General features: G+C 39.2%; 1 protein-coding gene across 2 annotated transcripts in view; it reads right to left on the minus strand.

The window, feature by feature from the left end:
• Positions 1–14,277, minus strand: part of ARID2 (AT-rich interaction domain 2) — a 192,384-nt gene that overhangs the window by 74,480 nt on the left and 103,627 nt on the right. For both annotated transcript variants that reach the window (XM_070410384.1, XM_070410385.1), the window contains exon 4: positions 8,503–8,636. In XM_070410384.1, coding sequence (XP_070266485.1) covers positions 8,503–8,636 — 134 coding nt within the window. The remainder of the gene's footprint in view (positions 1–8,502; positions 8,637–14,277) is intronic.

Consider the following 14,277-nt stretch of genomic DNA (forward strand, 5'->3'; position numbering starts at 1 on the left):
CACAACCCTTCGGTGTGGGGGCCAACTTCCTAACCATTGAGAAACACAGGCCAGGGCAGAATTATTCTCTTTTAAAGTTAGATTTATTATGATATAATTAACAAAGTAAAATTCATAACTTTTAGTTCTATAGTTATGAATTTTGATAAATACAGTCTTTTAACCACAACCACAACGAAGATATAGTAATTCCATCACCCAAAAAGTTTCTTTAAAAGCTCCTTTGTAGTCAAATCCCTTATGCTTTCTACTCACAATCACTAATCTCCTTTCTGTTCCTATAACTTTATTTCCGAATGCCAAATAAATGGAATCATACAGTAAGTGTGTCTGATTTATTTTTGTTTTAATCCTCACCCAAGGATATTTTTCCATTAATTTTTAGAGAGAGTGGGAGAGAGGGAAAGAGAGAGAGAAATATAAATATCAATGTGAGAAAAACGTATCGACTGGTTGTCTCCTGCACATGCCCGGGCCCGAAGAAGCCTGCAACCAAGGTATGTGCACTTGACCGGAAGAAAACCCAGACCCTTTGGTCCGCAGGCCGATGCTCTATCCACTGAGCCAAACTGGCTAGGCCTGATTTCTTTTATTTAGCAAGATGCTTTTGAGGTTAATGGCCATGTTGATTTGTATGTCAGTAGTTTGTTCCTTTTTACTGTTACAGTATGGGTTAACAAAATCTGTTTATCCATTCCCCAGATGAGGAACATTTGTACTCTGTCCAGTTTTTGGCACTTAGGAATACAATTAGAGGCCCAGTGCATAAAATTCATGCACTGGTAGGGTCCCTAGTGGCTGCCAGCTGCTGGCTGGGTACTCCCTCTCTTCCCCTGCCACCTTCCCCCAGCCGGCCCCAGAAGAACTCCGGTCGAGGGGACAATTTGCATACTATGCTTTTATTATATAGGATTGCTATAAACATTCACATACAGGACCTTAAGCAGACTTTTTCAAATTTATTTCTCTTAGGTTGCTGAGTCATACAAAAGTGTATGCTGGCTCTAACATCTTGCCTTTCCTACCACCAATGTGAAGAGTTCCTGTTGCTCTGCATCCTTGTCAGCACTTGATATTGTCAGTTTTAAATATTCTGATGAGTCACTTATCTTATTTGTTTTGTAAATATTTTTCCCAGACAATGGCTTGTCTTTTCATTTTCTTAACAGTATCTTCAGAGTACAAGTTGTACTTTTATGAAGTCTGATTTATACATTTTCACCTTTACACTTCATATGTCCTAAATATTTTTTTCCTAATCCAAGGTAACTAAAATTTTCCGCAAGGGAATTAATTTAAAACAATTTTGGGATTTTGAAGGTAGGGAAGATGGGGTTACAGAATGTTTAATCATAATATATAAGATGTTATATTTCTAGAAATACTGACTCTTAATTGGGGCAGTTTAGGCCTTGAAAGCTATGTCCTGAGACATCTACCCCAAGTATATTTTTCATATCTATAATAATAAAAGCATAATATGCTAATTAGACCAGACATACTTCTGGACAAAGCCGCAGCGGGTGGGAGCTGAGGCAGAGGCGGCAGAGGCCTCTGGCCACGGTAGTTGCAGGCGGGGGCCAGGGACAAGGACCTTGCATGATTTTCGTGCATTGGGCCCCTAGTCTATATATAGAAAAGCCTAAGCAACGGGTCAACCTTTCAACCAGTAGACCTATCATTATGATGCGCACCGACTACCAGGGGGCAGACGCTCAATGCAGGAGCTGCCCCCAGGAGGTCAGTGCGCTCCCACAGTGGGAGCGCCGATCACTGAGCTAATCTGAGCAGCGGTGGCAGCAGGCGCAGTAGGGCCGGGATGAGTGGGAGCGGCGTGGCGCCCACCCCAGGCTTGGGCTTCTCCCTGGCCACCTGCCACTTCACCACTACTACATCCTCGGGGGATGGTCAGACTGCCGGTTTCAGCTAGATCCCCGCAGTCTGACATCCCCTGAGGGGTCCCAGATTGCGAGAGGGCGCAGGCCAGGCTGAGGGACCCCACCAGTGCATGAATCCGTGCACCAGGTCTCTAGTAAGATATAACTAGTTTAATGGGAAGAGGCAAAAAGACAAGTTAAAGTGATTCTAGATAAAACATTTCAGAAACATGGATTAAGAAAAAACTAGAATACAAAGTAGGGATGCATTGCCACAACATGTCACTGAAGAAAATCATGTAGGTAAAGAAATTTGTTTATTTTCCAATATAGACATTTGAGGAGACACCTCTTCAATTCTAAAATATTCTAAGAATTTCTCCAATAATATAATAGTGAAGAAGTCCCACAATATAGTTATAAATGACTATGAACAGATTCTTTACCATATTTAAGGTTGAACAATAACATGCTGTTCATTTTAATAATCTATACTAATAAAAGGGTAATATGCTAATTAGACCGGACATCTTCCGGACATCCTTACAGACAAAGCCACAGTGGTGGGGGCCGAGGCAGAGGTGGTTAGGGGTGATCAGGCTGTCAGGGGAGCAGTTAGGGAGCGACAAGGCTGACGGGGGGCAATTAGGGGGCAACCAGGCTGACAGGGGGGCAGTTAGACGGCAACCAGGCCTACAGGGGCAGCTAGGGGGTGACCAGGCCAGCAGGGGGGCAGTTAGGGGGCAACCAGGCTGACAGGGGGGCAGTTAGAGGGCAACCAGGCTGACAGGGGCAGTTAGGGGGTGACCAGGCCAGCAGGGGGGGCAGTTAGGGGGTGACTAGGCCGGCAGGGGGGCAGTTAGGGGGTGACCAGACTGGCAGGGGCAGCTAGGGGGTGACCGAGCCAGCAGGGGGACAGTTAAGGGGCGACCAGGCCGACAGGGGCAGTTAGGGGGTGACCAGGTTGGCTGGGGGGCAAATAGGGGGTGACCAGGTGGACATGGGAGCAGTTAGGGAGTGATCAGGCTGGCAAGCAGAGGCAGTTAGGGGCGATGAGGCAGGCAGGCAGGCAAGTGGTTAGGAGCCAGTGGTTCCGGATTGCGAGAGGGATTCCGGATGGAAGAGGGTGCAGGCCAGGCTGAGGGACCCCTCCCCCTACCCCATGCACAAATTTCGTGCACCGAGCCTCTAGTCTTGAAATCAAGTATTTCATAAATACCAGAAAATAAATACCTGTGAAAAAAACTAACAAAACTTCTGTGAAAAAGGAATAGATTTTGATATTTCTATATTACATATGGTAACTGATTATAAGAACCCAAGTCTCAGCAAGAGTTTTTAGATTCCATGAAACCTTTAAACAAATCTCTTCAACAGAAAAAAATTTGGAACCTACATTTATTGTCTGTCAAGTTTTAAGTGCTTTCAATAAGATCTTAGAATTGTTCTGTCTGTGACATCAGATACTCAATTCAATACATTCTTACCTGAATAACTTTGCCAAAGACACCTCCAATCAAAACAAAAAAATACCAAAATATTTAAAAATTTAAAAAATTAGAAACAACACAAATAAATAAATAATTATGAACAGTCCTTTAATTATATCAGGCTTGGTAATGATTCCTAAGATAATGTAGGAAAAAATGCTTATAAGATTTGAAGAACCTCCCCTTTCTCTACCCAAGGAGATATGATCAAACAGCTACAGTTTTATAGTCAAAATGGGATTGGAAATTATTTTCAACACTAGAGGCACGGTGCATGAAATTCGTGCACAGGTGCAGTCCCTAGGCCTGGCCAGCGACCGAAGCGCGGCAGAGATACCACTGCCACTGCTGCCAGCGCCACATTGCCAACGTACACCATGTTCTGCACCGCCCCCTGGTGGTCAGCGCACATCATAGCGAGCGGTCAAACTCTGGGTCACCCAGTCGAACTCCCAGTAGAACTCCTGGTCGAGAGGACAATTTGCATATTAGGATTTTATTATATAGGATTCTTGACTCAAAGTTTATACAAATGGATCATGGCTGACAAACTTAATATTAGGCAACCACAACTCTTTGTTTTCAGGTTAGAGGAAAAGGAGAATTGTTCCTAGAGAGCTTTCTTTCCATTCATAGGACAGTGACTGTTGTAGTGCAAATGTCTGTTAGAATATGAGACAATCAAGGGAAAATTTTTGCTCAAGTACAACTTATAGAACTAAAAAAACTAAATCTTCCAGTATGAAACTTTCTGAAATTTAAATACCAAAAATGTAAATGGACAGCGTACTTGGTCTTTTTTTATCAAAATAACTGGATTGGATTAAATAATCACTAAAATCATGGTTAGCTCTGAAATTCTATAGTTCTATTAATTTCAATTTTTTTATTTTTCAGTTTTGCCTTCCATAATTTTTCTACTAAAGACATTGCAAAGAAACAATTTTATTTTAATTTAAAAAATTGAATTTTAATTTTAAAAAATGTAAGAAAAGATGAACAAAACATCCTTAATAATTTTACTCTACAGTTCTGCAGAACAGACTGTATTGAAATCAATACCAAGGGGCAGGGAGGAGGGGAGGATAGAGAAAGAGGAAAGCCAAAGGATTAAGTGTTTATGACAAGAAAAACGATGCAAATAAATGATACAACCACATGTACTGATGCCAAAGTTGAATAACCCTAAAGTTCAAAGCAAAATCTTCTCAATATTTTTTGTCATTTAAAGTCATTGGGCTAAGGTAACCAATATCCTTAAAGGAAAATCTGGTCCCATATCGATGTATAGTATTCCATTTATTCTCTAAATTATGAAAATTATAAATAGAACTACACTTTATACCAAATACCCTGGAGGTGACTGCCAATCAAAATCTATTATTCAAAATATTGTTTTAGAATAGTTTTTTTTTTTAATATCAACAATAAGTATCTCTAGATAAATACACTTACCTACAAGGAGAAAAAGGCTGTATAATCGAAGATGTAAACCCAACTCTTTTATAGATTTCAACTAAAATTTCCTAAAAGCTCTTAATCTAACACTATGTAATTCTGTTTGGGTGTTTATTTAAAACACACACACACACACACACACACACACACACACACACACACACTTGATTTTTCTTAATGATATTTAAAAAGAATCATCAATGAAGAATTTATTTTGCATAGTGATAATCATGTTAATTTTTAGATCACTGTCATAATGTTGCTATGGCCCCTTCTAGAAAAATAAAAAGCACCTTAAAATTCATAAATGCTGCCCTCAAACACTACAACTTTTCAGTTTAAATTAAAAATATTATAGTTGGCTATTCACCAGCAATTCCTAATTCCTTGTGTCTTTCCTTTCATGAGTTCCCAATCCTGATTTTATCAAGCATGCAATATATGTTACATAACTGCTCAGATTATCCTTAAAAAACAACCGACATATGACAGCATATCAGAAAGAAGTTATAACACCCAGTTAAGCAATTTTGTCATTCCCTTAACTTGTATAGCTCCATGGATAATTTCCATTAGACTTGTGAAATACCAGAAATATTTTCCATCTTGTTTCTTGAAGTAAATCTGTTTTAATTAGAAGAGAAAAAAGAGAACCAGATCCAGAAAAAAATTCTCTTTAAACAACATCAAACACAGAAGTGGATCAGTTTAAGGATCTGTAACAGCAAACATCAAACTCTTTTTAAGCTACAATAATGGACAGTAATGCTATCCTATCTAATAAAAGAGTAATATGCAAATTAACCATCACTTCTAGACAAAGATGGCGGCACCCACTGCCAATAAGGAGGGAATATGAAAATTGACACAAAAAAGATGGTGGTGCTGGCCAGAGCCACGGAGCCACGGAGCCAAGCCGGCCTAAGAGCGGGCGCAGGAGGCTTGGCTTCCTTGGTTGCCCCAGCTGGCTGGACAGCGGGCGCAGGAGGCTTGGCTTCCTCTCCAGCCGGCTTGGCTTCCTTGGTCGCCCCAGCCAGCTCCGTGGCCACTGCCCAGACAAAGCCATAGTGGCAGGGCCGAGGCAGGGGCAGTTAGGGGCTATCAGGCCAGGAGGGGAGGGCAGTTGGGGGTGATCAGGCTGGCAGGGGGGTGTCAGTTGGGGCAAGCAGGCCAGTAGGGGCAGCAATTGGGGGCGAGCAGGCTGGCAGTGGGGGGCAGTTGGGCATGATCAGGCCAGCAGGAGGGGCAGTTTGGGGCAAGCATGCTGGCAGGGGCGAGAGTTGAGGGCAAGCAGGCCGGTGGGGGGGCAGTTGGGGCCAAGCAGGCTGGTGGGGGGCAGTAGGCGGTGAGCAGGCCGGCAGGGGGGGCAGTTGGGGGTGATCAGGCTGGCAAGGGGGGCAGTTGAGGACAATCAGGCCAGCAAGTTGGGGCAGCTGGGGGTGAGAAGGCTGGTGGAGGGGCAGTTGGGGGCGAGCAGGTTGGCAGGCAGGTGAACGGTTAGGAGCCAGCAGTCCCAGATTGTGAGAGGGACTAAACTGGCAGTCGGACATCCCCCAAGGGGTCCCACATTGGAAAGGGTGCAGGCCGGGCTGAGGGACCCCCCCCCCGCCGCCGCATGAATTTCGTGCACCAGGCCACTAGTTACTTATAATATAGGAACCACAGAGTCATGAAACTGAAAATGGTCTTAAAAGTCATTAGCACAATGATTCTTTCAATATAAGAATACCTCTATAATATCCCTGAATGAGATAATTAATGGCCACTAACCCCTGTTAGGATCAGGAAACATCACCTAACAAGTCACCCCATTTTATTTTCAGCTAAACTATTAGCAAGATCTTCTACATGGTGACTTAAAATGTTCTTTAATTTTGGTTCTTCAGGTAATGACTACTCATTAAAAATTAAGCTAGACTTTCTGAGACAATGCATATCAAAGGATCGCTTTCTTTGCCCTCATGCTTGAAAGACAGATTGTTTAAGTATAAATATTTTAATTGTTTTTTTCTTTAAATCTCTTTAGATGTTTGTTTCTCCGTTGTCTTGGAAAGGTGCTGTTGTGCAGGCATGCAAAGATGGCTTTTTGTTCCTTTCCATAGGGCCTACCTCGTTACTTCTGAGACATTTTTTAAGGTCTTGAAATCATAAATGTAGACAAATTTGGGTTGTATACCATTGACAGTGAAAAATTAATAGTTACTTTAACATACATATTGACGCATTTCTGAGATTAGGGTAAAATATGAAACAATGGTATAATCAAAGGTTCTTTGAATCAAATACAGATGGTCTTGCTTAATGATCTGTCCTAATTAAAAGATGTCTTAATTTTTAAATTGGCTTTTCTATGGAGTCAAAGTGAGGTTATAAATTAAAGGCCTGTAAAAAGCTGAAAAAAAAAATGAAGGTAGGTTTGGTCTGCATTCATCACCATCTACCCCAATTATATAAAACCATCTCATATATGAAGCCTCTTCTAAAGGAGATCACAGATTGTTTCTTCAGTTTTTACTGATTGGGGGAGAAAAAGGGAGTCAAATTCAACATGGAAGAAACTTTGAAAATAGATAATAGAAAATAAAATTTAAAAAGTACAAATAAAGTGTCAAAAATAAAGTAAAAAAAGAAATGTACATCTTTACTATGGAATACACAACTATTAAAACGGATAAATTAGAGGGAGGGGTGCCCATGATACATTATAAAGTTTAAAAAGGAAGTTATTGTATGATGTTGCTTCTATAAAAAATAAAACCCTGTTATAAAAATAAACAATAAAAAGCACAAATGAGTTTAAGGATTACCTATAAGTAATTGGGACTAGCACCAACAAAGAATAATAAATATCAGATCATTGTATATTTTATAAAGAATATACCCCTGTAAAAGACATTATCTCCTCTTTTTTAGGCCAAATGTTGGTAATTAAAGAAGACATGTTTATCTCTTCAGAGCTTTCTTCCTAGGTATCACATTCCCAACCTCCAAACTCACTAAACACTAGAACCTCCATCTACTCTGCCTCAGGAACCTCTTTATTATTAGACTCCAGCCTGATTATTTCCAACTTGAGTACTGTTCTTTTTAGCTGCAGATTCCTCTATAACTATTACAAGAATGACTTAAATATAAAAAGAAAATCCTATTACTGGTACCACACCAGGAAAATAGTTGAATAGTTAGGAACATTTCTGAGGAATTCTGGTGCTGGAAATTTCAATAATTGTAGTAAATCTAGTAGATGCTATCTAAGTATTCTTGACTTCTCTAATCCTAACTGAATCTTTCTCATGTTAGTAACTATTAAGGTTAAACTGATTATTAGCCAAAGAAGTAAGAGAAAAACTTCACTTAAAAGTATCGGCATTTGGTAGGGGGGGTGGAGGGGGGGAGATAGGGATGGAGGGATGAAAAGAGAGGGGCAAAGGAGGATAATGGAGGATATCTGTAATACTCCCAACAATAAAATAATTTTTTTTAAAGTAAAGGTATTTGTAAGTCTGGAAAATGCTACAAAAACCTCATGAATCCTATGATAGAAAGGCCTTGATACCAATTAGATGTTGATCTTTGAACGTTATATTAAGTCTTTAATTAAGGGATTAAGTCATTGGATACTATTTATTTTCCTAATTCAAAACTGTGGACCTATGTCCTGTCAATTTCCAATTTACCTGATACACTGTGTTGCTGGTAATTGTAGGAAGATGGAATTGCACCAATAGGAAGCTGTGGCTTTGGATTGCCTGGTGGTACTTCATCATCATCCTCCCCAAAATGATGAACTTTCTCGTACTTTTCTAGGTAACTGAAATAGAAAAACAGCACAGCAGAGATTTAAAAATAGATATACATCTTACTTTTGAACTCCTACCTTATATATGTTTTCCTTTTCTAGAGGCCCTAAATTTTTAAAAAATATTAGCATACTACAAAACTCTTATATTGTTGAATAACCACTTCAACAATAATACTGCAGACAAACTCAATTCAGTGATTCCAAAAGTGTGGGGTTTTTTAAAATTTATTTTAGAGAGAGGAAGGGAGAGGGAGAGAGAAACACTGATTAGTTGCCTCCTGGAAACACCCCGACTGGGGATCAAACTTGTAATCTAGGTTATGTGCCCTCACCAGAATCGAACCAACAGCCTTTTAGTGCATGGGATGGCACTCCAACCAACTGAACCACGAGCCCAGGGCTGTGCATATTTTTATTTAACATATATTAGAAAGCTAAGCATGTTAATACATACAGTACCAGTTTAGTCTTTTTAAACAGCTGTATAATACTTAGATGTATTGATATATCATAATTTAATTGGTCTCTAGAGATACATTTAACTATTGTTTTGTTTTTTGCTATTATGCAGAACTAAGCTCAATCTGTGCACTTCTTCTCTGAAGAGGTTTTTGGAAATGGAATGCTCATTTTAAACAGCCGTACAGCCAACTTCACATCCAAACTTCATGTGCCTACCCCTGGCTGCTTTGGTTCAGTGGTTAGAACGTTGGCCTGAAGACTGAAGGGTCCCAGATTCAATTCCAGTCAAGGGCACATGCCCAGGTTTAGGGCTCCATCCCCAGAAAGGGGTGTGCAGGAGGCAGCCGATCAATGATTCTCTCTCATCATTGATGTTTCTCTCTATCTCTCCCTGTCTTCCTCTCTGAAATCGATAAAAAAAAAATTTTTAAACTTGTTTAAAAAAAAAATTCTTATGCCTAATACATTTTGACAAATTTATGAGATAGTTCTCATATCTCCTACCGTGTTACCATTTCTGAGTAATGATCAATCTTCCTAATATTAATTAGAATTAAATTTCCAAATTCACAATTTATCATCACCTACCAATTTATAATTAAGTTATCAAGTAAAATTTTATTTTATTTTATTATTTTTAATTTATTCCAGAAAGGAAGGGAGAGGGAGAGATAGAAATATCACTGATAGTGAATTATTGATTGGCTGCCTCCTGCACGCCCCCTACTGATGATCAAGCCTGCAACCCGCACATGTGCCCTTGACTAGAACCAAACCTGGGACCCTTCAGTCTGCAGGCTGACACTCTATCCACTGAGCCAAACCAGCTAGGGCTCAAGTAAAATTTTAAAATGGGGAAACAAACAACTGGTCATACCTCTCTATCAAAGACAACACTGTAACAAAGTTCTTACTATACTTCACAAATAAGTTGATTAATACGATTTCTTATATTTATCATAGAAAAGTTCTAGATGTGGTTATTTTACAGATCTACCCTTCTACCATTCCTAATCCAGGCAGGTACTAAGTCCATTAGTAGCTATTTTAATGTCCCAGATCTTTTTTTTTTAAATTACAGATATCTAAAATGAGGGAGGAATATATCAACAAACACATAGGATGACCTCAGAAGTATTATTTTGGTTTTAATACCAAATCTAAACTTTCAAGGTAGGATGAGTGGAAGCCAGAACTTTACAAATATAAAAACTAATGACATGGAAAATCATTACCATTCCCCATTTTTCCCTTTTAGTTTTACAAGGTACAATAAATCACATCTTTAAAACCTAGGGAAAAATTAAACCACCCTTTCATTCCTTCCAAGTTCTCCATATAAATTCAATTAGAAGAAGGAATTCTTTTCCTAGCTGACAGCTTGACAGCCAATGAATCTAACACTTTTGTTTACTTTTAGAGCTACAGCATACTAAAGCAGGGACATACACACAGATACAACCCTTGAGCATTGAGGACAGTATGCAGCTGCACACATTTCACCCTGATCCTGGTGATGTCCTCCAGCAAATAGCATTTATAGCCCAAAAAGATAAAACAAAAGGATGATTAAAAAGAGACATTCTCTCTCCAGTATAGACTTAAATAGGTAAATAAATCAGGCCTCTTCTTTTTTAATTCCTAATGCAGGTATCAGTATATAAATTTAGACAAAAATACCTGCTCAAAAATTATGTGACCCATTTTCTGTAAATGAAGGATCACATGAAGTCATTCAGGCAATATTATTGACAGAGGTATTTTAGAGAGTATGGTTTTTCAGAATTGAACTCACTGTGCAATGGTTAAAAACAAACTAAAGATAACCCTTTTAAAATAAGTTTTAACCAAACATAACAAAAACAACGAAATACAGAATTTTAAAATCAAAATCTTACACTAATAATATTTTTACAATGTTCTTTATAAATCTGCTACTTATAATTGAACACAGTAAATTTAAAATTTGTGTTTTTTATTACAGCTGAGAGAGAAAACATTACTAGTAAAGAAAGACCAAGCCCTAGCTGGTTTGGCTGAGAGGATATAGAGCATTTGCTATGGATTGAAGGGTCCCAGATTTGATTTTAGTCAAGGGCATGTACCTAGGTTGCAGGCTTGATCCCCAGCCCAGTCAGAGCACATGCAGGAGGTAACCAATCTATGTATCTCTTTCACATCCATATTCTCTCACTCTGTCTCTCCCTCTCCCTTCCACTCCTTCTAAAAAAAAAAAAAACAACAAAAAACAAAAAAACAAAGAAGAAGAAAATCAATGGGAAAATATCCTTGGGTGAGGATTAACAACAACAAAAAAGACCATAAATATTGTATTTTCCCTCCCATTACATCCCAAATGGAGCATAAGTAATATGGAATAACTGACAGCAACACAAGTGCTATCCTATATGATAAAAGCCTAATATGCAAATCAACTAAATGGCAGAACGACCAGTCACTATGACATGCACTGACCACCAGGGGGCAGACACTCAACACAGAAGCTGCCCACAGCCCACAGACCCCAGGCCAGCCAAGGTGGGTGCCAGCGGGGAGCCCCCTCCATCACCCCGCAGTGGAGGACGGGGCTAGTGGGCAGGAGGCACCAGGTCGGCCAAGGTGGGTGCTAGCGGGCCCCCGCCAAGATCACCCCGCCGGTCACCCCACAGATCAGCCCTGATTGCTGGCCAGGAATAGGGACCCTCCCCGTGCATGAATTTCGTGCATCGGGCCTCTAGTACACTCAATAAAGAGAATACATTATACACATAAAAACTTTATAATTCAAATTTTCATAAAGTTTTAAAAATATATGAATTCTGGTCCCTTGGAACATTCTAACCTTATTCCTTCAAGCAGATTCTTTACATAATTCTAATCCCCAGAAATTTATGGTTTGTTTATTCAGATTGTTATGATTTGTGAAATTTTTATTTACCTGGCTTGAGGGCCAGTACTTGTTATCATTGTCATAAGTAAATATTTCCAACTGAGACTCAACCTTTCTTAGTTCAACTAAGATTTTCACATCCAGTTCTGACCTCTTGTCCCTCTTAATAAATAAACACAGCCTGCCCAGGTGCAGTTCAGTGGTTGAGCATCAACCTATGAACCTGGATGGAGATCATGGTTCAATTCCTGGTCAGGGCACATTCCCAGGTTTCGGGCTCAATCCCCAGTGTGGGGCATACAGGAGGCAGCTGATCGATGATTCTCTCTCATCATTGATGTTTCTGTATCTCCCTCCTTCTCTGAAATCAATGAAAATATATTTTTTTTAAAAATGAAAAGCGTAAGTGTGACTAAAATAATCAGGAGTGGGGGAAAGAGTACATTCAAAATAGCATCAAATAATATGGGTAACACTGTTATGAATGTGGGAAATTTTAACCTCTAGTTGAATGACAGATTAAGAAGACACAAAACAAATTAGGTTATAGAAGATTTGAATATAATCACCAATAAGATTAATTTATTAGACATACAATGATTTTCTTGTACTGATCATTTTGTCAATTCACACAGAAAATAGCAATATATTAAGATTAACTATTATATAAGGCACATTCTCTCATTACAACTCAAAAATTTTTTCTAAAATAGAAAGTAGGCAGAACCGCCCCTACTCTCCATAAGTTACATAGAATAGTTGAACTAGGCTTGACTTCACTTCAAACTTAATTGCTAGATGACAATAAACAAATATCAGACTTTTCAAGAGAAAAGTTATTTCCTTTGATTAGAAATCCATACCCAATCATGTTGCTCAAATAAGAAAACAGAAATTCACTTTCAGATATGTAATGACTCAGATGATATAAAGCCATACAGCTCTCTAGAAAAAACAACAACAGTCAAATAAGTATTCTAATTGGTACTTATTAAGGAATGATTAAAACAGATCATTGATGATGTGCACAGGGACCATTTAAACTCAAGACATTAGTCTCAACCATAACTGTTATATTACAAAAGAGAATGCAAATGTCATTGGTAATTACAAAAGGAGAATGTAATGAAAACGTAAAATTATTAGTTTGAAAATGATACTCCTGATATGAAGTTCAAGAACTTTTCCACAAAAACAAAGGAGAAGGCAGTAGTAGTAAGAAGAATTAAAACTGTATACTGTGTTCTTTATACAGAAAGCATAACAAAATGGTTTCTTCTCATAGTTAATATTAAGGAAAATTTATTGTTGGCAATGTTGCTAATTTTTTTCATGCTTAACAGCAAATTTAAAATTTGGATAATTACTTTCCAAATCAATATAGGGAAATAAAAATATTAATATACATAATAGGCAAAGAAAAGGAAAAAAACAAGAATGCCCTTTGATGTAGCAATTATACTCTTATGCATCCTATCTAATAAAGAGGGAATATGCAAATTGACCGTCACATCAGCACAAAGACAGTGGCGCCCATAGCTACAAGATGGCGGTGCCCAGTCCCCTCAGCCCCACCGGAGTCCCCCAGTCCTTTCAGCCCCACTGGGGGGGAGGGGTGGCAGGCGCAAGGTGCAGCCGGACCCGCTCTCAGCTCCTCAGCTGCCCAGGGCTGGCCTGACGCACAGGCAAGCCTCGGATGTCAGCTGCCCAGCCGCCCAGGATCGGCCGAGGCTCAGGTAACCAGGGCAAGCCAAGGCTTGCACTGCTGGCAGTGGCAGCAGCAGAGGTGTGATGGGCGTGTCGCCTTCCCCTGATCGCAGGGTCATCTCCCACCCCTGAGGGCTCCCAGACTGTGAGAGGGGGCAGGCCGAACTTAGGGACTCCCCCTCCAGTGCATGAATTTTCATGCACCAGGCCTCTAGTATACTCTATAAAACTGAAAACAACTGGCATATTCATAAATGATAGCATAAATAAAACACTGGGGCATATTCATGCAATGAAATATTATATGGCAGTGAAAAAATAAACTAATATGGAATAATAACAAAGGGCAATCAATAACAAACTTAAGTGAAAAAATCATTTCAAAAAAATACATTATGATTCCATATATATATCAAAAACAAGCAAAACAAATTTAAAGATGTTTATTAATAGGCAAGGTTGTAGTAAAAACACAAAGAAAAGCTAGATAATAATTATCACCTAGAAAATAAGCATGCAATTAAAAACAAAACAAACAAACAAAAAACCTGCTAGTGTGGCTCAGTTGGTTAGAGTGCTGTCCCATACACA

This window comes from Myotis yumanensis, unplaced genomic scaffold, assembly GCF_028538775.1.
Source record: "Myotis yumanensis isolate MYYU_CA2020_CCGP unplaced genomic scaffold, mMyoYum1.0.hap1 SCAF_3, whole genome shotgun sequence".
Classification (NCBI taxonomy): Eukaryota; Metazoa; Chordata; class Mammalia; order Chiroptera; family Vespertilionidae; genus Myotis; species Myotis yumanensis.